The 20,855-nt window shown below is 56.8% G+C and overlaps 2 protein-coding genes and 1 long non-coding RNA gene across 7 annotated transcripts in view; 1 reads left to right on the plus strand and 2 right to left on the minus strand.

Annotated features, from left to right (window-relative positions):
- Positions 1-838: 838 nt before the first annotated feature.
- LOC309868062 lies at positions 839-1,910 on the minus strand. Its single transcript, XR_014313485.1, has 2 exons — positions 1,822-1,910; positions 839-1,352 (listed from the first exon to the last, which is right to left on the minus strand). It is a non-coding gene; the product is annotated as an uncharacterized lncRNA (long non-coding RNA).
- On the plus strand, positions 1,345-13,580 carry LOC309868054 (uncharacterized protein). 5 transcript variants are annotated; one of them, XM_082737545.1, is made up of 9 exons: positions 1,345-1,696; positions 2,712-2,779; positions 3,516-3,747; positions 4,798-4,901; positions 7,314-7,399; positions 8,234-8,380; positions 9,058-9,108; positions 12,359-12,895; positions 13,477-13,580. In XM_082737545.1, exons 6-8 carry the CDS (start codon positions 8,270-8,272, stop codon positions 12,887-12,889), a joined length of 693 nt encoding a protein of 230 aa, XP_082593671.1. In that variant the 5' UTR covers positions 1,345-1,696; positions 2,712-2,779; positions 3,516-3,747; positions 4,798-4,901; positions 7,314-7,399; positions 8,234-8,269; the 3' UTR covers positions 12,890-12,895; positions 13,477-13,580. The 5 variants fall into 5 exon arrangements, with proteins under 5 accessions (XP_082593671.1, XP_082593670.1, XP_082593669.1 ...); XM_082737544.1 differs by lacking the exon at positions 3,516-3,747 and having other exon boundaries at positions 13,474-13,580; XM_082737543.1 differs by lacking the exon at positions 3,516-3,747.
- Positions 13,581-14,607: 1,027 nt separating this feature from the next.
- DYNC1H1 (dynein cytoplasmic 1 heavy chain 1) overlaps positions 14,608-20,855 on the minus strand; it is a 66,795-nt gene continuing 60,547 nt past the window's right edge. Inside the window, exons 67-78 of the mRNA XM_082737410.1 lie at positions 20,790-20,850; positions 20,583-20,706; positions 20,340-20,453; positions 19,347-19,517; positions 18,960-19,177; positions 18,762-18,865; positions 16,916-17,127; positions 16,405-16,558; positions 15,781-15,923; positions 15,453-15,621; positions 15,100-15,227; positions 14,608-14,966 (exon numbers count right to left, since the gene is read on the minus strand). Of these exons, the coding sequence (XP_082593536.1) occupies positions 14,838-14,966; positions 15,100-15,227; positions 15,453-15,621; positions 15,781-15,923; positions 16,405-16,558; positions 16,916-17,127; positions 18,762-18,865; positions 18,960-19,177; positions 19,347-19,517; positions 20,340-20,453; positions 20,583-20,706; positions 20,790-20,850 (1,727 nt within the window). The 3' untranslated portion in view covers positions 14,608-14,837. The remainder of the gene's footprint in view (positions 14,967-15,099; positions 15,228-15,452; positions 15,622-15,780; positions 15,924-16,404; positions 16,559-16,915; positions 17,128-18,761; positions 18,866-18,959; positions 19,178-19,346; positions 19,518-20,339; positions 20,454-20,582; positions 20,707-20,789; positions 20,851-20,855) is intronic.

The raw sequence follows: 20,855 nt of genomic DNA on the forward strand, positions 1-20,855 counted from the left end.
GATCACAAGTAGGCAGAGAAGCAGGCAGAGAGAGAGGAGGAAGCAGGCTCCCTGTTGAGCAGAGAGCCCGATGCAGGGCTTGATCCCAGAACCCTGGGATCATGACCTGAGCTGAAGGTAGAGGCTTCAACCCACTGAGCCACCCAGGCGCCCCTATTTTTTTTTCTTTCTAAAAATACTTTATTTATTTGACAAAGAGAGATCACAAGTAGGCAGAGAGCCAGGCAGAGAGAGAGGAGGAAGCAGGCTCCCCGATGAGCAGAGAGCCCGATGCGGGGCTCGATCCCAGGACCCTGAGATCATGACCTGACCTGAAGGCAGAGGATTAACCCACTGAGCCACCCAAGCGCCCCTTTAGGGATCTATTTTTTTGTTTTCATTTGTTTTGTTTTGTTTTTAGATTCCACATATAAGTGAAGTCATATGGTAGTTGTGTTTTTCTGTCTGACTTATTTCACTTAACATACTGCCATCAGGGTCCATCCATATTATCATAAATGGCCAGATCTCATTCATTTTTATGGCAAAGTAATAATTATTGTGTATGTGTGTGTGTGTATATATATATTTATACACATACACATATGTATAGATATATATACACACACACACATACATCCTTATTTTTTTTTCGCGTCTTTTTTTTTTTTTTAAGATTTATTTATTTATTTGACAGAGATCACAAGTAGGCTGAGAGGCAGGCAGAGAGAAAGGAGAAATCAGGCTCTCTGCTCGGCAGGGAGCCTGATGTGGGGCTGGATCCCAGGGCCCTGGGATTATGATCTGAGCCAAAGGCAGAGGCTTTAACCCACTGAGCCCCCCAGGTACACCATACATCTTTATTTTTTAAAGATTTTATTTGAGAGAGAGCAGGCACTGGGAGAGGGTAGAGGAAGAAGCAGACTCCCCACTGAGCATGGAGCCCCATGTGGGACTCAACTCAATGTCAGGACCCTGGGATCATGACCTGAGCTGAAGGCAGATGCTTAAGGGACTGAGCCACCCAGGTGTCCCTCAAAATACATTTTTGAGCAGCTACTGTGCTGGGCATGGTGGGGGGTCATATGGTAGTTGTGTAGGGGTGAGTTGGAGGGGGGAGGGGCCTTGGGTTCCGAACCGGTACGCTCATCCACGAGTCTTGTGAGTCCGTAGAAATCCGCAGGAAACTTCGGCACAGGCTGATCTGGCCTGCTATGGGAATGCAGAGGACATCCAGGAAGGCTTCCTGGAGGAGGTGCCAAACTCCGCTCCAAAGCTTAAGCCAGGGGTGGGGCAGGGTGAAGAGAGAATTTCCCCAGAGAGGTCCCAGCTGTGGGTGGTTGGGAAGCGAGGGGCTGGGCTTCATCCGGAATCTGGAAGGAGAGGTGGGAGTGGTCTCAGGTACAGCCGGAGGGGGTGGCCGGGTGGGCGCGTTAAAAGGTTCGGACGTCATCCCGGGGCACAGGAGAGTCACTCAAGGTTTTGTGACAAAATCATGTGCTTAGACGGGCGTCCCCGGCCGCGAGCCAGCGCGGGAGGGCGGATCCGAGCCGCGGGGCGCAGGGGCGCGGGCGCCTGCGGGCCTGGGTCAGGCGGGAGGGGCGGCTCGCGGGTCGCCGCGGAGATGGCCGTGACGTCACACAGGTCCGGCCCGCAGACCCCCTTCGGGGCTCGGCGACGATCACTCCGGGGACAACATGGACATGCTATTCAGAAGGTGAGTCTGCAGCGGCCGGCGGTGCCCTGCGCGCCCGGCCTCGGCTGCGCCCGCGAAGCGCCATCCGGGCCCACCCGCCCGAGCCCCTTCCCGGTGTCCCCGACCTGAGTGACAGCACGCCCTACCGGAGTCGCCCCGAGGAGCCAGTTCCTTCCCACTTCGGGGGCTGCTATCCCGGCCCAGCCCCAGCCCCAGTCCGGGTCCCGGGCAGGTGGGCGCAGGTGCGTCGGGCAGGTGCGCGCGGCCATCCAAGCCGCCGCCACCCGCGGCCCCTCTCCCCGCAGCACCTGGCCGGGCCGGCGCCGCCGAAGCCGCAGGGCAGGGGTGGGGCGCGGCTGGGCTTCCTCGGGCGGGAAGGGGCCGGCACCGGGGCTAGATCCTGCGTGGGGGGCCCTTGCCCCGTGGAAGTGAGGCGGGTCTTCCTCGTCGGGCGGGGGTGGTGTCCCGCCCCCTGGGTCTGGACCCCTTACCTTGGAGACCGCCCTTTGCTTCCCGTTATGGAGGAACGTCCCATCTTCGGGAGTCAGACCTGCAGGGCAGTGAGTCCCTGATGTGAGGGGAGGCCTGGGGGGGGGGGTCCTCCGTTTCCCCCAGGCGGGAAGTGCAAGCGCCTAAGAAGGGGCGCCCCGGCCTCCCTCCCGTGACCTGGATGGGGTCGTGGGGAGGTGGGGCTGCGCCAGCTCTGCCCAGGGTCCAGTCCAGGGTCTGGGTGGGAGCCTGGCCCTGGGTTGACCCGTTGCTTTGCCCTCAGACAGTAAACATCTTGTGCTTGAGAAGTGTGGATACCTTCCCCTCCCTCCCGGCAAACCCACGGGAAAATTGTAGGACACCTGGGAATTACCCTGGGGTCCTGTCTGCAAAGCTACACAGTATTTCTCCAAAATATTATTTTAACCTGTCATTTCCTTTAGAGCAAACTGATTTAAAATAAGAAATAAGAAATCCCAGAGGTCCTGTGCTCTGGCTTCTCTGTGAATTCCTTCTGTGTGAATGGCTGTTCTTATTTTGGTTGTAGAACTTTGTGATCTGATGGATTCTGATGCAAGCACAGGGGCTTTGGAAAGGCTGACTCACGGATCCAAGGTAAGATGAGAACTGGCTTCATCTAAATTGTTTTCCCTTTAGAGCTTGGTCAACATTGTCTTCAAGAGTCCTTGAGTTTTGTTTTAAGTAATCTCTTTGCCCAACGTGGGGTTCAGACTCACGACCCCGGACATCAAGAGTCGCATTCTTTACTGACTGGGCCAGCCGGGTGTCCCTGGATTTGTAAGTTATGACTTCTTTCCAGGTGGCATAAGGGACAAGAGATTGCAAAATGAAAAAAGCCACTATCTTTCCTTTTTATTGTATCTCAGCATAATTACACTAAAAAAGTAGTCAAAATAATATCAAGTATGGAATGAAGGTGTCCACCTTAATAGTCAACACTGGTGGGGGCGCCTGGGTGGCTCAGCGGGTTGAGCGTCTGACTCTTGGTTTCGGCATGGGTCCTGCTGTGGATGGACCCTGTCCTCCGTTGGGCTTCACACTCAGAGCGGGGAGCCTGCTCACGATTCTTCCTCCTTCCCTCTCCCACTGCTTCCCTTGCTCACACACTCTTTCTCTAAAATGAATAAAATCGGTTAAAAAAAAAAAAAAGAAAGAGAAACACCTCTGGTTTGTACATTGAAGTACAGACCCTCTTACCCCCCAGCCTGCCAAGAGCCTCATCAGGTGAAGGTGGGGCCGGTGTGCTTGGAGCCGTGCGCTGTTCTGTGTGTGGGTAGGAACGGGGATCATGTTCAGTCTCTGACTTCACTTTACACTATTACACGTTTAGGGATATTTCCTGGGCACCGACCCTGGCCCAGGGACTCGGGAATGACTTGAAGTTGTCCCGAAAAGGAATGCGTCTGAAGGACCCAGTGTGTGTGCGCGTTGGGGCCGTGGGTGGTTCGACCCTGACCCTCCAGGGTTTCCTGCTCTCCCGGGCTCCTGGGCCAGGAAAGGAGCTCAGACATGTGGAGTCTGGACCAGATCTTAGTTTCTTTCAAGCGGGTAGAAAAATAAAGGTAAGAGCATCCTGTGAGGGGCGCCTGGGGGGTCAGTCACTATGTGTCTGTGTCTGCCTTCGGCTCAGGTCATGATCTCAGGGTCCTGGGATCAAGCTCTGCATCAGGCTTCCTGCTCAGCGGGAAGCCTGCTTCTCCCTCTCCCATTCCGGCTGCTTGTGTTCCCCCCACTCTTGCTGTGTCTCTCTCTCTCTGTCAAATAAATAAAAAAAAAAAATAAAAAAGCACCCTGTGAGATGCCAGCCCACATTGCTTTGGTTAACCTGCCCTCAATAAAGCCAATCCTCTTAAAATCCGCTTTTGGGGAAGAGAAGTTTGAGAACTCTTTCAGAGCAAATCTTATTGCAAGGAGAGGGGGTCTGTTCTTGAACTAGAACAGTTGAGGTTGATGAATGTTAAAGAACTTTTAAAATATCTTTTTGGGGGAACTTTTTTAAAGGATTTTATTTGAGAGAGGACACACAGAAGAGCAGAGGGAGAGGGAGAAGCAGACGCCCCGCTGAGCAGGGAGCCCGACACGGGGCTCCATCCCAGGACCCTGGGATCATGACCTGGGCTGAAGGCAGATGCTTAACGACTGGGCCACCCAGGCGCCCCAAGAGAGAACTTTTTAAACACATGTTTCCTTTAAAGCAGAAATGCAAAATTGACTTAAGTACCAAGGTCAGTTAGTGGTTAACTTAGGGCAAACCTGTTCTGAATTCTGACCTTCGGGTTGAGGGTGGGGGTGGGGGCCGGAGAAGCAGGTCACCATATTTTTTATTTTTTTCTAGATCTTGAACACAGACTTGCTAAGATCCTCTGTTAAAAGATCACTGTGCCAGGGCACCTGGGTGTCTCAGTGGGTTAAGTCTCTGCCTTTGGCTCAGGTCATGATCTCAGGGTCCTGGGATGGAGCCCCGCATCCGGCTCTCTGCTCAGCGGGGAGCCTGCTTCCTCCTCTCTCTCTGCCTGCCTCCCTGCCTACTTGTGATCTCTGTCAAATAAATAAATAAAATCTTAAAAAAAACAAAATCATTGTGCTTGTGCTCTGTTCCTTCCTCCCTGCAGAATAGCGTCTCCCCCCACGGCCCCCGTCTTGGAAGCTTTCTGGACTTCACCGCCCGCCACCTTCCGTTTGCCGCTCCGCACTCCTAGATGCCCCCGGCTTCCAGGTGGGAGCCTTCAGCTGGGGAGCTGACTTGTCCCCCAGCCCCTCCCAGGGCCACTCCTCCTGGGCGCCGTTCCAGGGCTGGAAGGACCAGGGATGGAAGGACCGGGGACTGGGGCGGGTCCCAGGGAGCTGGAAACTAAGGTGAGGGCTTGGGCGGCTCCTTGTCCCGCCTCCCCGAGAGGAGAGGAGTCACCCGGTCTCTGGGGCTCTGGGTTGCGGGGGAAGGAACCGGCCCATCATCCTTTCCTCTTCCTTCCTTGCTGGCACGCATTTCACTTCATGATAAAAAATTTTTTTTTCTATTTATTCAGCATTTCCTGAAGGTGCCCAAACATTCTGTTTACAAAGGGAAAACGTTAGCCCTTTGTTAGGGAAGTTGGTCAGAAGTTCAGCTTGTAACAAACATCAGATTGCTGCATGGACCCTTCGCCCCCTGGCAGGGTGTGCAAGGAATCTGGCTTTTGGCAGAATGCATGCTGTGCTGGAGGCTGTGAAGGCAGGGGCGCATCTGGGGGTGCGGGGTCTGTGGGATATGCACGGACGTGTGCACCCCGGAAATATCTGCTGAGCATCAGCTTCGTGCTCGGTGCTGGGCCGGGCTTTGGGGACACAGGGACACAGCTGTGGGCAGAGAAGCCAAAAATGCAGGCGATGGAGTAAGTCTGTCAAAAGGGGCTGTGGAACCCAGAGAATAGAGCAGGAGGACCCAGGGGCGGGAGTAGGGGGAGATGCAGCGGGTGAGGTACTGTGCACCTGCGTGAGAAAGGGCAGTATGGGGGTGTCTGGGTGGCTCAGTCATTAAGCGTCTGCCTTCAGCTCAGCTCATGATCCCAGGGTCCTGGGATCGAGCCCCGCCTCTGGCTCCTTGCTCAGCGGGGAGCCTGCTTCTCTGTCTCCCTCTGCCCCTTCCCCTGCTTGTGTGCTTGAGTGTCATGCTCTCTCTCTCTCTGTCAAATAACTAACTTAAAAGAAAATAATCTTTTAACCTGGTGCCAACCAGCTGCTCTAGAAAATCTGAGGTTGGCCCTCCCCCCGGCCATGACCCTGGCCCCTACGTCCAGCAGGGAAGTGAGGAGAATATGGGGTTCAGATTCCTCTCCTTGTTGTAATTTCACTTTGGGGGGACTTTTATCTGAACTTGGCCTAACAAACTCGCGGGATGTATTCCTTGGGAGATCAAAACTAAGTTGGTTTGGACATGTCATGGGGACAAAGGAGTCAGCCGAACAAGTTCCAGGCAAAAGTGGAACAAAGTAATGGGTTTATTTATTAATATCTTATTTTTTAAACTACTCTGTACACCCAGCGTGGGGCTTGAACTCACAGCCCCGAGATGGAGAGTCTCACGTCAGCCAGGAGCCCTCCCAGTCCCGTAGTATTTATTATAACTCAAGTATGACACGACTGAGCCCACCTGTCGCGGCCGAAGGACCGGCTACATCAGCGAGCAGGGAGACCATGCTCCCCACGCTGAGGGTTTCCAAGCGCCCCAGTCCGGCCGCAGAGCGAACCCCCGTCCTTGACCGTGGGCCGCCTTGCGAGACGACTTCCCGAGGATGAGCGGGGTAGCCTGGCGGGGAGAAGGTCACCTGTGATTTTTTTTTTTTTTTTAAAGATTTTTTATTTATTTATTTGACAGAGAGAAATCACAAGTAGACAGAGAGGCAGGTGAAGAGAGAGAGAGGGAAGCAGGCTCCTTGCTGAGCAGAGAGCCCGATGCGGGACTCGATCCCAGCACCCTGAGATCATGACCTGAGCCGAAGGCAGCGGCCCAACCCACTGAGCCACCCAGGCGCCCGGTCACCTGTGATCTTGCACGGTGATCCCCTCGAGATGGGAAGGGCATCTGTGTGGACGCGCTCCCCAAATCCACCACCCTCCTGTGCTCCTAAGAAAACTGGCAGACCAATCCCCGTGGGCCTCGAGACTGTCAAGGTCATCGAAAGTTGGGAAAGCCTGGGGGTGAGGGGCTGACTGGACTAATTTATTTTATTCTCTTCCCCCCCCCCCCCACTGTAGGGAGCCTTCCCAGCCTTTAAAATGCTAATGTGGGGGCGCCTGGGTGGCTCAGAGGGTTAAGGCCTCTGCCTTCGGCTCAGGTCATGATCTCAGGGTCCTGAGATCGAGCCCCGCATCGGGCTCTCTGCTCAGCAGGGAGCCTGCTTCCTCCTCTCTCTCTGCCTGCCTCTCTGCCTACTTGTGATCTCTGTCTGTCAAATAAATAAATAAAATCTTTAAAAAAAAAAAAAAAAAAAATAAAATGCTAATGTGTATTGTGCTTTGGGCTATGGTTTATAGCCTTTCCTGTTTCTCTGCCTTTGCCCGGAGCTGGTGTTCTGTGGAGCCTAGTTTGGGAAAGCAGAACGGTGCAGGGTGGGGAGGTGGGCAGCGCTGTGACCGACGCTTCCCCCAGGGCCTGGCACGTGCCTTCCCACGAGGATTCCTGAGGGAAGCAAGTGACATGAAAATCCAACGTCGCTTCACAGTCTCGTGCTCTGGGTACGTTTTTCTTTTGTTTTTTTAAGAGTGGTTGGTGTCTCTCTCTCTCTCTCTTTCCTTTGGGTGCATATATATATATTTTTAAAGGTTTTATTTATTTGACAGAGAGAGAGAAAGATCACAAGTAGGCAGAGAGGCAGGCGGCGGGGTGGGGGGGAAGCAGGCTCCCCGCTGAGCAGAGAGCCCCATGCGCGGCTCATCCTTGGACCTGGGATCATGACTTGAGCCAAAGGCAGAGGCTTAACTCACTGAGCCACCCAGGAGCCCCTGTGTTGTTGTTGTTTTTTTCCTTTTTAATTGTTTTTAACAACCTCACACTTCTGGGTTGGTGGGGGAATGGTTTCTGTCCACTTGGGTGAGTGAGTCAGTCAGTCCCCAACCTGGGTTCACATGCTTCATCTGTTAAAATAAAGGGAGAAGACATTTGAGCTGGGTGGTGGGTTCCATTCTGGAATTTTCAGGGTCAATGAATCTGACCTTTCCACTAAGCTCGGGTGGATCGAGCTTCTGGGGGCCCAGGGCTTTCCCCACACGGACGGAATGCTCACGGGCTAGACATCGCCACCACCAGCTGGCCCCAGAGGGTTAACGACAAAATTTTTTGAAGACACCCCTAGATTTGTCTTGGCAAGGTGGAACCCAGTACAGTTCACCTCTGGGGCAGGTAGATCTGACTTGGACAAACTGCCAGATAGCTCCCGGGGGCGGGGGGGGGGGGGCGCCCTCCTGCTGGGTGCCTGCCCTTGGGGAGGCTGCCCCTCCCCCACCCCAGCCACCAGTGACCTGGGCTTTGTCCTCGTGAGGACAAGTAATGTCAAGTGAGATGTTTTCCAGTGCAGTGAAAAGTCCATCATAGCTGGCCCCCAAGCCATGGCCGGTCTGAGGTCCGGCCGCCCCACCTGCATCAGGGTGGCCTTCAGCTCCGCCAGCACCAGGGCTGGCTTCCGCAAGAGGCAGAGAAACACACTCCATCGCTTCAAGGTACTCTCACAGCCCTGGCCCTCCTGGGGGTGCCGGGGCCGGCGGGGGGGGGGGGGGGGCACGGGGCGACCTGTGATCCCCGGACCAGGCGTCCTGGCGGCTCTTCTCGGTGGTTCCTGGTGAAATCATTATGGGTCTTTCTTCCCTGCTGAAATGTCAGTGGGTTCAAACTCCTGCGTTTTGATCAAGAAAAAACAAAAGCCTTTTTCCCCAGAAGCCTGGGATCCTTGGGGAGGTTTTAGAACATCTGATACAAGCCCCGGGGTTCTTCAGAGGGCCCTGAGCAAGGCCTGGCCGCTGTCTGGCCTCAGCTCCTATAAAGGAAGGAAGGAGTTAAGACAGATAATCTAGAATCTACCATGATCTTCTAGGTTTGGGTTTAGAACAAGTGCAGGGTTTTCTGTTCCCAGTGAGACGGGCACCGCATCCGGCCGTTTTCTCGCCGCATTCCTGGTCCTCCTTCTCCTATTCCCGGCGGCCCAGGTTCTCATTTTAGTCCCTTAAACCAGGAGGTGCCTCTTGCCCACCCTCCAAGGGCTGCCTTCCTCTGAGGGTCCGGTGTGGCGGGAACAGCTGCCGTCCCTCGGTCCCTGGCCCTAGGACACTACCTGCTATCGGTCTGCCTGCCATCCTAGAAAGGATTATTCAGCATTTTTTTTTTTTTTTAATTTCTCCAGGCCAATCACAAAAAGAATCACATGGACTTAATTGAAGGTATCTGGAGGGAGGTACGTGACAGAATGAGCCAAGAGCCCCTCAACCCCTTGAGGGGCTGGTGGAGCTGTCCCCGATGTCAAGTCCCCAGAACCAGCCACAGGTCGACCTTGCAAGCAGGCCTTTCCAAGGAGAGTGGTTTGGGGCCTGCTTGTGTGTGCTCTTTTGTGATGGGGAAGACTGAGGTACTGTGTTTTACAAGAGCCACCCGAGTGCCTCAGTTTATTATTATTATTATTATTACTATTATTTTTTAAAAGATTTTATTTATTTATTTGATAGACAGATATCACAAGTAGGCAGAGAGGCAGGCAGAGGGAGAGGAAGGAAAACAGGCTCCCCGCTGAGCAGAGAGCCCGATGCGATGCGGGGCTTGATCCCAGGACCCTGAGATCTTGACCTGAGCCGAAAGCAGAGGCTTAACCCACTGAGCCACCCAGGCGCCCCTATTATTATTTTTTAAAGAATCTATTTTATTGGGGTGCCTGGGTGACTCAGTTGTTAAGCCTCTGCCTTCGGCTCAGGTCAAGATCTCAGGGTCTTGGAATCGAGCCCCGCATCGGGCTCCCTGCTTCACGGGGAACCTGCTTCTCTCTCTCCCACTCCCCCTGCTTGTGTTCCCTCTTTCACTGTCTCTTTCTGTTAAAATAGATTTTTTTAAAAAGATTTTATTTAGGGCGCCTGGGTGGCTCAGTGGTTAAGCCGCTGCCTTCAGCTCAGGTCATGATCCCAGAGTCCTGGGATCGAGTCCCGCATCGGGCTCTCTGCTCGGCAGGGGGCCTGCTTCCCTCTCTCTCTCTCTCTGCCTGCCTCTCCATCTACTTGTGATTTCTCTCTGTCAAATAAATAAATAAAATCTTTAAAAAAAAAAAAGATTTTATTTATTTTTTTAAAAGATTTATTAATTTTTAGAGTGAGAGCATGTGCGTGCCCACAAGCGGGTGTGGGGGAGAGGGAGAAGGAGGGAGAACCTCAAGTAGACCCCCCACGGAGCACAGAGCTGGCACAAGGCTTGATCTCACGACCGTGAGGTCATGATTGAGCTGAAAACAAGAGTCAGATGCTCAACTACCTGAGCCTCCCAGGCACCCCAAAGATGTTATTTTTAAGTCATCTCTATGCCCAGTGTGGGCCTTGAACTCCCAACCCCGAGATCAAGAGCCACAGGCTCCCCCACTGAGCCAGCCAGTCACCCCTCAGCATCTGTTGCAATCAAAATCAAAATCAGGGGGCACCTGGGTGGTTCAGTGGGTTTAAAGCCTCTGCCTTTGGCTCAGGTCATGGTCTCAGGGTCCTGGGATCGAGCCCCGCATCAGGCTCCCTGCTCAGTGGGGAGCCTGCTTCTCCCTCTCTCTCTGCCTACTTGTGATTTCTGTCAAATAAATAAATAAATAAATAAATAAATAAAATCTTGGGCGCCTGAGTGGCTCAGTGGGTTGGGCTGCTGCCTTCGGCTCGGGTCATGATCTCAGGGTCCTGGGATCGAGTCCCACATGGGGCTCTCTGCTCAGCAGGGAGCCTGCTTCCCTCTCTCTCTCTCTCTGCCTGCCTCTCCGTCTACTTGTGATTTCTCTCTGTCAAATAAATAAATAAAATCTTAAAATAAATAAATAAATAAATAAATAAATAAAATCTTAAAAAAATAATTAAAATCAGTAATCCAGGTGTAGTTGACATGTGGTCTCGTGGAGTTTAAAGATCCCGGGTAAGGGTCTAACCCTAGCCATGTGGCCAGGGATCGCTTGCCTCGCTGGGCCTCTCTGTGTGCGAGGCCGGACTCTGTTAGTTTATGTGAGGGGTGAGCCCCTCACTGTCCCCCACACGCTCCCTCTAGTCTGGGCCTCGAGGCTTCGTAGGGCTGGGGACTGCTCTGCCATGGGGCCCCATGATGCTGGCTCTGTGAAGCCCAATTCTGCCCGTTTCTGAATCTGAAATGATTAGAGTTGTCCACAGATTATGGTGTGAAACTATTTTTATTTTTACCGTTTTTGGGGGTGGTGCATATGTGACCATGTCACCTGTCCACGGGAGAAATGAGCCCCTCGGCAGGTTTTTACTCCCCACATGAGAGTTGACTCCCGGGCCGTTTCTGCCCACGGCTCCACAGGGAGTGAAACCCTTCCAACTGGCTGACCAGCAGGGACCTCAGGGGTCCGTGGGTGTATCTGGGAGGAGGTCTCAGCCTGGCCTGGAGATTCACGGGGTGCAGCTCCCCGCAGTTAACGCAGGAAGGGACAGCGGTCGGTTGCGGGGGCTCAGATGTCCCTGGAGAGAGACCTTTAATGTCAGAGCTGCTCAGTCAAGAGCACAGATGCAGAGAGGGGAAAAGCTGGAGTAAGAGCTGGGAAATCGGGTCAAGGTCAGCAGCGAGGAGCCGTGGGACTTGAAGTCCAAAAAGCTCCAGGGGCCCCCTCAGGTGGTCACAGAGGTAGGAGGCTGCCGAGGAAGATGGGCTGTGTCACCCACGGCTGCTGCTCAGAAACGGGGCACTTTGAAAACCATGAACTCTGCCCCCAAAGCTCCCTCCTGCCTCTGGCCAGCCCTGTGCATGGGGGTGGCAGGCGGTCAGGAACAGGGTGGGGTGAGCCAGGAACCGGATGTTGTGAGGAAGTGAGCTCAGACCCTGGGGTAGGCTGGGCCGTGTGGACCCGGCTGGCGGGGCTGGTGCGCAGTCCTGGGACAAGGGCTTTAAGTGATGGGCGCCCAGTGGTAGCGGACCCTCAAGCTTTTGGGATGTGAGGAGATATTTGTCTAATGCATTTTTTTAAAAAAGATTTTATTTATTTATTTATTTAACAGACAGATTACAAACAGGCAGAGAGCCAGACAGAGAGAGAGGAGGAAGCTGTGCAGAGAGCCCGATGTGGGGCTCGATCCCAGGACCCTGAGATCATGACCTGAGCCAAAGGCAGAGGCTTAGCCCACTGAGCCACCCAGGCGGCCCTAATGCATTTTTGAAAAACATTTATTTTTGAAGCAGGGATGTTAGGGTTAGGGAGGGTAGGGAAGGGAGAGTGAGACAAGCAGACTCTGCTTTGAGCATGGAGCCCTTTGTGGGGCTTGATCCCATGACCCTGAGATCAGGGCTGGAGCCGAAATCAGCAGTGGTCCCCGTCTAAGGCATTTTTTATCGTTCGCGAAGCAGACGCGTTGGCAGAGTCTGCCAGCATCAGTGCTGGGAGAAATAATCTGTGTGTGGGGGGGCGTGTTGCACTTACTCCTGGTGGAGGTCGCCGTCTGGCTCAGAAATCGTTTTGTGCTCAGTTTTTAGATCCTTTCGATGGCGATTCAGAAGATCCCCCTGGTCACCTGGCCTCCAGCCACAGTGACTGTTCTCCAGGTGACGCGAATGGTACTGGGCCTTCCCACGCGCTCAGGTGCGGGCGTCCGGGAGAAGTTAGCTTAGAAGACCCTCTCTCGTCCAAAACCGCAGACCTCCCGCTGAGAGCGGCCAGCCGGGGCCCCACGTCTCTTGAGGCCAACGACGTGGATATGCAGCCCGTGGAGGCCAGCAGCCCCGAGACTCGAGGCCGGGCTACCCGGCGCTCGGGGTCGCCGGAAGACTGGAGGATGACCGAGGACCCGTGGCCCAGGGCAGCTGGCCCCCTCCTCCCCGCCACGGGTCCCCTGGAGCCAGGCCGCCCGGCACAGAGCAGAACCAGAGCCACCCGGCCGCCACCCAGACTTGGGGGTGAGAAGGACAAGGGACCCAAGCTGACCCTCTCCAAGAGGAAACTGGAACTTTTACTTGCAGAGCCTGAGAAAACTAAGAGAAAGAAGCAGTATGTGGCCTAGGCCAAGGTGAGCAGAGTTAGCTCAGAAGGGGTCCTACAGCCCCGAGGGGTCCCCTGGGTCACAGCTGCCACCGATGGACTTGTTTCCACGAAACACTTGCCCTGTGTAGGTCTGAAGTAAGGCACACCTGAGTGCCCACCAACTGTGCTGGAAATGGGTTTTTCCAGCCGAGGAAGGGTCCTGGGTCACGGGATGCCCCTCCCCTAAATTCAAGTTTTTTTCCTGTTACTATTCATGTTTCTGTAGAACTAGTGATTTTTTTTTAAACCTGGACTCCTGGTGCCCATTGTTGTCCCCTCCCTGAATGTTTGCTCTGGGTGGGGGTGGCAGGGGGCGGTGGGCAGGAGGGGCGTGCTGGACTCGCGGGAGCTGGCCTGTCCCCCACCGGCCCCTCGGGGAGCCACCCCGCTCCATGTCTGTTTCCATTCCTCCTCACTGTGCACACAGAGGACGCTCTGAGCTGTGGGTTCTGGCTGTTGACATGATCATGGACTTGACGTGCCGATTGTTAAAGGGGTGGTGGCGGCTCTTTGACCCTTTTCCCAGTTGCTGCGGGTTTGCTCACTGGGCCTTTTGCTCCCCAGCAGGCATGAACTGAGTACAAGTCTGGTGCCAGCGCCGGGGGGCCGCGGCCCACACGCCTAGGACCACCGTCCCCAAGTGCCAATAAAAGGGAAGTGCACGTGAGGCCGAGAGCTGCTCCTTCCTCCTGGCAGGCCGGCGGGGGTGGGCGCAGGCTCTGCCCACTGAGAGGGAGACTGTGGCCCTGGTGGGAGGGTCCCTCAGGCCCCTTGGGCTGAGCTTCGCGTGGGGTTGGGGCTCCAAGAGGCCCTGGAGGTGGGCACTGAGTGACGTGGAGCTTTGGGAGGCATCAAGTGGGTGCCTCGGGCACACCTGAGGTATGTAGAAGCCTTTGACAGGAGCTTCCAGCCCAGACCTGGGGTGGCTGGCCCCTCCCCCTGCGTCCCCTGGCAAGGTGTTGGGGGGGTCTGGTCGCCGCAGCGGCTTCTGCTCACCCCCGTTCAGGAACCTGCTACGCATTCCCCTCCAGGATGGTGGCGGTGCTCCTGCGCCCGGGACCCTTACCTGGGCGTGGTGGGCACGGGAGGTAGGGGACAGATACCCATGGTGGCCCTTCTGTGGGTTCTACTTCCTCAGGCCTGGTCTCAGCTCTCACAGCCCACAGCCCCATTTAGGAATCGCGCTGTAGAAAAGCTAAGAACTGTTAAGGGTTCAGAGAAAACGCTTAGATTCCTGACAGCATGTTCAAACTGAGGGGGGAGGCAGCGGACTCTGTCCCCAGGGCCTGGGGACAGCCGGAGCCTGGCAGCTCCAGAGCAGCGGTGGGGGGGAGAGGCAGCAGCTGAGGCACCCCCAGCCCCGGATCATCCTTGGTGGGTGGACGAGCGTGGGGCACCGGGGCAGCAGCAGCAGGACAGGTTTTCGCCTCTGGGTCTATGCCAAGGTCCAGCAGCCACCCCAGGATCTGGGGGAAGGCAGGCGCCCTGGGGGGGGTGTCCACAGGATGGGGGACCGGTCAGCTAAGGGTATCCGTGCCCTCACGTGACCCAGCCTGCTGCCAGGCTGTACCATGAGGGGTGGGCGGGCGCCCACGTTGCCTGGCCAGGCCCTGGGGTTCGTTTCTGTGGGGGAAGGGCCCCCAGGACCGGAGCTTCGGCGCTGCGAGGAGACAGAGACAGAAGAGGTGGGAGGCCGGGTCGTGCTTAGTGTTTTATTCCCCGAACAAGCCAAGCTACAGCGCCTCCCCAGGCACCTCACGGAGTCCGGCCAGCTTCCGCCATCCCGGCCAGCAGCCCATGCTCCGCTTCCTCGGACGGCGACGGCGCACCAAGGACTTTCCTCCGACACGTCCACTTCCTCCCAGCAGTTGAACGATGAAGAGACATAAATAGTTAGGACTACAGAAAGGGGGCGAGGGAGCCGAGCTTCACTCCGTGCAGAGGACGGCCACGCCGCGCTCATAGAAGCTGCGTGGGTCCTCTTTGGTGGCGATCTCGAAGTCGACCGTGAAGATGAGGTCTGCCCGAGTGAAGTTCAGGTAGACAGGCAAGGTCACCTAGAGGAGAGGACAGGCTCAGTGCTGGCTCAGGCAGACAGCCCACGGCAGCCCCGGCGCCTGGCTGCGTGCGGGGAGGGGGTGGGGACACGGGGTACCTGCTGACCCCAGATGGCTGGAATGGGCCACTCACCACGTTAGCCTTTCTCTCAGCATTGGTCTGCTTGACCCAGCGCAGCTGCGTCAGAGGGAGGACCGTGGAGATGGCGTGGGACAGCGACAGCTTGTTGTTACTGCACGTGGCCCCCTGAAGCTTCAGACCTGCGGGAGGCAGTCAGGCCCCGTCACCAGTGGTAACAGCTGTGTGACTCCCGGTGACGCAGTGCACGGCTCTGGCATGCTGCCACCGACCACATCTCAGACACGTCGGACTGGGAGCAGCCCTGGAAGGCCACCAGCCACCAGGACCACCTGTGAAGAGGCCCGGGTGCAGGGACAGGCTGCCCAACAGGGAGAAGCCCAGAGTGGCTGAGGACCCCAACTCACCCGTGACCCCAAAGCTGCAGGCATCCAGGGTGGCACTCTGGGAGGTGGTGACATTGACTTCCAGGCAGAGCTCCTCCAGGGACCAGCTGTTGGCCTGGGCCACGTACTGCCTGGTGGCGGTGATGTACGCCTCGGGCACAAACAGGCCACCCAGACACACGTGGATGTTCTGTAGGAAGCAAGAGCCCCCCGGTGAGCAGCGAGCGCCCGCCACCCCTTCCCTCGGGTCGTGCTGGGGTCTGTACCCGCCCCCTGGGCTCGCGAGTGCTGCCCCCCGGCCCCGGACAGCGCCCGCATCGCCCAACCCCCGCGGGGCAGCCTTCACCACCTTCAGCTCCTTCGCGCCCCCGGACGCAGCCGCCTGGGAGATGTTCTGTAGCTGTTTGATCCTCTCGCTGAAGTCGGACACCCACTGGATGACGGTCATGCCCGCGGGCACGGTGTAGTGCGACCAGCTCCGAGGCAGGATCCCTGCACGCAAGGGGACCCCCGGCAGCGTCATTCGGACCATCCCCAGGGCACACAGGGGTCACTCTGCTAGCGGTCAGCAGCTTCTCTACTCTGCCTGCCTCCGTCCCCTGCCCACACCCCTGCATCTGCTCGTCCAGCCTGAGGAGGGGTGTCTGGGGGGGCCACAAACCCCCCAAAGACTGCCTTAGCGGCTAACTCCCCTCACACAAGCTGCGGGGCTTCACCCCCCAATTCAGGCTCTTGGGGTGGATGGGAGACCCCTGGGGGCTCCCTGTACTTTTAGACTCAAGCTCCCCACTTTTCTATGTGCTGGCCACCCCCCTAAAAACTGTACAGATTTAATAAACGTTCAGGGAGCCAGCAAATAAGAAAAAACCTCAGGCCCTTGTGAGCCCGGCCCCAGGGACATGGGCACAGAAGGAGATGCGCCAGGCCAGGCCCGGGCCCCGCTGCCCGCGGCCCCCGCGCAGGGAGGGCGCACCTTTCACCAGCTCGTTGATGAGGGTGCGCAGGTAGTTGGTCTGTTTCTTCTTCCCTTCGCACACCTGGACGACGTCTGCGAGGTCCTGGCGGACGTCCTGCAGCAGCTTGGCCCCCATCTTCACTTCCCTCTCAAAGAACCTGAACAGGGGATCCTAAGATCGTCAAAGAGACGAGAAGGCCTGGGTGAAGGGGAGAGTCTGGGAAGAGCTCGTCCTCCCGCAGGACCTCACCGCGCCGCCCGAGGCTCGAGGTTCCTCCTGAGCTCGCTCCCAGACGAGACTTCAGACTGGATTTTGCACCAAGTGGGTGGGAACCGGGTCGTGCGCCCCAAAGAGGAGGGACGCTTCCTCTGGGACCCCCTCACCACGCTCGTGCCCATGGAGCCCCGGCAAGAGATCAGCCTCCACGCCTGAGTTTGGGCGCAGCTGCCCACAAGCTCCGAGAGGAGCCCGAGCCCGAACCTGCCCGGAGCGTGGACCCCCGAGGTGGCCCCGCCCACGCCCGGCCACCTTGATGTTCTCCACCGTCCGCTTGAGGTGGCTCAGCGTCTGCGGGATGAGATGCAGCCAGTTGGAGGCGGTGGTGTGCAGGGTCCGCATCCAGGCCGGGCGCCCGTCGGACGTGGAGTCGGTCCTGGCCTTCTTCTCGGTCTCAGCGTAGGCCAGGTCGTCCTCGTCCTCCAGCATCTGCATCTTCAGCATCTTGCTGATCATGTCCACGCCTGCACCCGGAGGTGGCACGGGGCGGGGGGAGGGCAAGGAGCAGAGAAAGGACGTGAGCGTACGGGCCGCGGCATGTATCCTGGCACGGTTCCACGTGCGGACACCAGGCCAGAGAGTGAAGTGGCCCATACAGAGGAAGGCGATGGCCAGATCGAGTCGGCTGGACCGAGCCAGCAGCCTGAGCGCAAGACCAGACTAGGCTGCTCGAAGACTCCGGATTCACATGCCTGGGCGCTCTTAGAGGGCTGGGCTCTGGGGTAGGCGAGGCTCCAGCAGGGGAGGCCGCCGCACTGTGGTCTTGGGCTGCCCATGCCCACTGCTCTGCCTTGTGTCATCCTGTCCCTCACCTGGCCCGGGACAGCTGGAAGCCATGTCCCCGAACCACACCGGAGGCTGGAGCAGAGAGGACAGGCCTGTCTGGCTCGACCGTCAGGGCCTCCCAAGGGAGACAGCCATCAGCCCAGGCCTTCGGGGATGCTCTAGCGGGGGACGCAGTGTGATGTCCGGGGGCTCGTTAATACTGAGCGGCCCTATCCAGGCATCCAGCTGGTGTTAGGACAGGAGGAGGGAGAAATCCTATACACCATTCCCGTGTCATGGGGCCAAAGCAGGTGCCACCAGTGTTAAAACACTGTATGACCTCAGTATAGGTTTTGGACAAGGGTGTACTTCCCACCTAGCCCTGGACCTAGGCCTCAAATTCACAGTGGCCGGTAGCCCAGCTTCTTGTCTTGGTGGCCTAGGGGACCATGGCGCCTCACAGAGTGGGGCGTGGATTGGCACGGGGTCAAGGTGGTCCGCAGAGAGGAAGCGCGGTAACTAGGGTTTCTCGTGCAGAGCTGAAGGGCTGGCCTAAAGGGAACTATCAAGCAGCTGCATGAGTTTGGGTATCTCAAAGTCTTTTCTGGGCCTGGTTCCCACAAAGCTAAGTCTGGGTTAGATCAGTGGGTACAAGCTCGTGGACAGAGCTGCCACCGTGAGTGTCTGTTGGAGCACACGGGCGGGGGGCCAAGCTTCAGACGCAGGACGCCTGAAGCAGGCCCTGAGATCTGTGTTTATAGAAGTTGTGAGGAGGCTGCTGAGCTGAGCTGGGGACCACACTCTGAAAACCACCGCATTAAATACTTCTTGAATAGTCTTAAAAAAAAAAAAGGGGGGGGGGGAGGAAAAATTTTAAGGACTACTCTAATAAAAACTGATTTTCAAACCTCATGTAAGGGATGCCTGGGTGGCTCAGTGGGTTAATAAGCATCTGCCTTCGGCTCAGGTCATGAGCTCAGGGTCCTGGGATTGAGCCCCGCATCGGGCTCTCTGCTCAGCAGGGAGCCTGCTTCCTCCCACCCCACACTCTGCCTACTTGTGATTTCTCTGTCAGATAAATAAATAAATTTTAAAAACAAAACAAAACAAAAAAACAGAACAAAAAACCCTCATGTAGTACCAGGCACCTTTCAATTCTTTAAGGAAAAAGAAATGAGGTCTGCTGAAACCAACACGTAATTTCCAGACCTCAAGGACCTGAGCCTAGACTGGGAAGAGACGCCACCCGGAACCGACTACCTTTTCCCCCTCTCCTCAGGGTGGAGGCAGGAGCAGAAGCACTAGTGGGGGGCCGGGCGCGTGGGGTACCCACCCTGGGTGGTGAGCAGGACTCTCTCGGCGTTGTTGGGAAGGCCCAGCCAGGAGGGCGTCTGGGTGTCGGGGAGCAGCTCCACCCACTGGACAAACTCCTCTCGCCTGGAAAACCAGCACATTTGGAAATGCCCTTTTGCCCGGAGCGGTCAAGTGGCTGGTGTGGCAAAGGTCAAGGTCACGGGAGGCAGGCTCGTACCTGATGCCGTCCGGCATCTGAATGTCTTTGTGCCCGTCGACCTTGCAGGCCAGCTTAAATTCACTATCAAAGCTTTTTGTTGTGAACAGACGCTCCAGGAAAGTGTTGAGCAGACGCTGATCAAACTCGTTGTCCACTCGTCCCCCGTAGATGGACTGGGCCATCAGGGTCTTCAGTGCGGACCACGGGATCTTATCTGGCGAGATGTTCTGCCTCCCCTGCGTGAGGAAGGCTGGGGTTTGTGGGGGCAGGTCGGAGGGGCACCAGCACAGCCTGGTGTCTTGGGGGGCAGGTTTCTTCCTCACCCCTATGACAGACGGGACTCCCCACCGTCTGCCACACCCACAAGCAATTCTAAGCGCCCCCCTCCCAGCAGCCTGCACTTGCCTTTGCCGTGTCATCCAGCCACGTATCCACTGTGTCGCAGGCCGAACGCAGGTCAGACTCCCCAAATTCATACTTCTTCGACCACCCCAGGGGTGCATAGCGCAAGCGTTCTTGGATGATCGCATGGAACCAGGCCAGCAAGAAGTACAGGCGAGCGCGCTCATTCGGAGACTGGATGAGGAAGGTTAGCAATGACGGAGTCCCCACAGAGCAGTCCCCACAGAGCAGCACCCTTTCTAGCTAAGACAACAGCGTGGCTCCTCTGTCAAAGTTTCAGAAAGAACCTTCCAGGGGCGCCTGGGTGGCTTAGTCAAGTACCTGCCTTCGCGGCTCAGGTCATGATCTCAGGGTCCTGGGATCGAGCCCCGCATCGGGCTCTCTGCTCAGTGGGGAGCCTGCTTCCCGCCCCCCGTCCCCCCAGCCCTTGCTCGCATGCGTATGCGCTAATAAAATCTTAAAAAAAAAAAAAAAAGCTTTCCACCTTGAACCTCAAGCACTAGGACTTCCGATGAGGCACATTAATACCAGTACTGCCGGCAGTTATGCTAACTTTCCTATAAGGACACATTCCGATACACCACATAGATCAACTGTTCAGTCACAAAAAACGCTAACAGGTTTTCTGAAACTGTCAGCAAAACTGGATTACGGCACAAAATAAAACTGCACGTAAGGAGCCCTCAAGGGACCAGGCTTGGGAGCACTGGCCTGCCAGACACCTACGGCGGATACTATCCGAGCTCGGCCTGGGGCTCCACCGCGATGTCTGCTCACCTGGGAGCCTGCCCGCTACCGCCCGCGACCCAGCACCGTGCACGGGTATCTTTCAGCCTATCCTCAGGAAGGGACTTCTGGCTACAGCTCAGGACATTTCCAGTGCAATCAGCCATTATGGCGCTTCTGGGAAGGTGGAGACCTGCTCCCGAGGCTGGTAATGGGACGCATGTCCCGGACTATTGCAGATACAGCGTGCCGGGAGAGAGCCACGTGTACCTTGCAGATCCGCGAGACGGGGATGCTGCTGAACGTCCGCAGCATGTTGGCCTTCACCCCCGGGGGCGGCTCAAACACGAAGATGCGGCCGGCTCGCAGCAGATTCACGGGCACCTGAGGGGGACACAGCGCCCGTCACTGTCCAGTTCGCGGTGCGCTTTGGCTCAACGGCGCACGCACGAATGCACACACGCACGCCCGCGGCGCTGGGACAGAAAGCGGCCGCGTGCACTCCGCTCGCACCTTTGGGTTGATCTCCATGGTGAGGAAGAGCCGGAAGCAGGCGTGCGGCTGCAGGGAGTGCAGCTTCTTCTCCAGCTGCATCAGCCAGCCGGGGGCCAGGTGCACGTTCTTCAGCATCACCCACCTGCCGGGACAGCCGCAGCCACACTTCAGGCTTCCGGGCGCAATTCTCGGGGACTAAGGCTTTCTGAAACAAAGCCAGCCTACCTGCCCGACTTCACGGCCGTATTGATCGCTTTGTCTGCTTGGTTGAAGCCTTCCGCGGAGCCTGGT

Source organism: Mustela nivalis (assembly GCF_964662115.1).
Source record: "Mustela nivalis genome assembly, chromosome: 6".
Lineage (NCBI taxonomy): Eukaryota > Metazoa > Chordata > Mammalia > Carnivora > Mustelidae > Mustela > Mustela nivalis.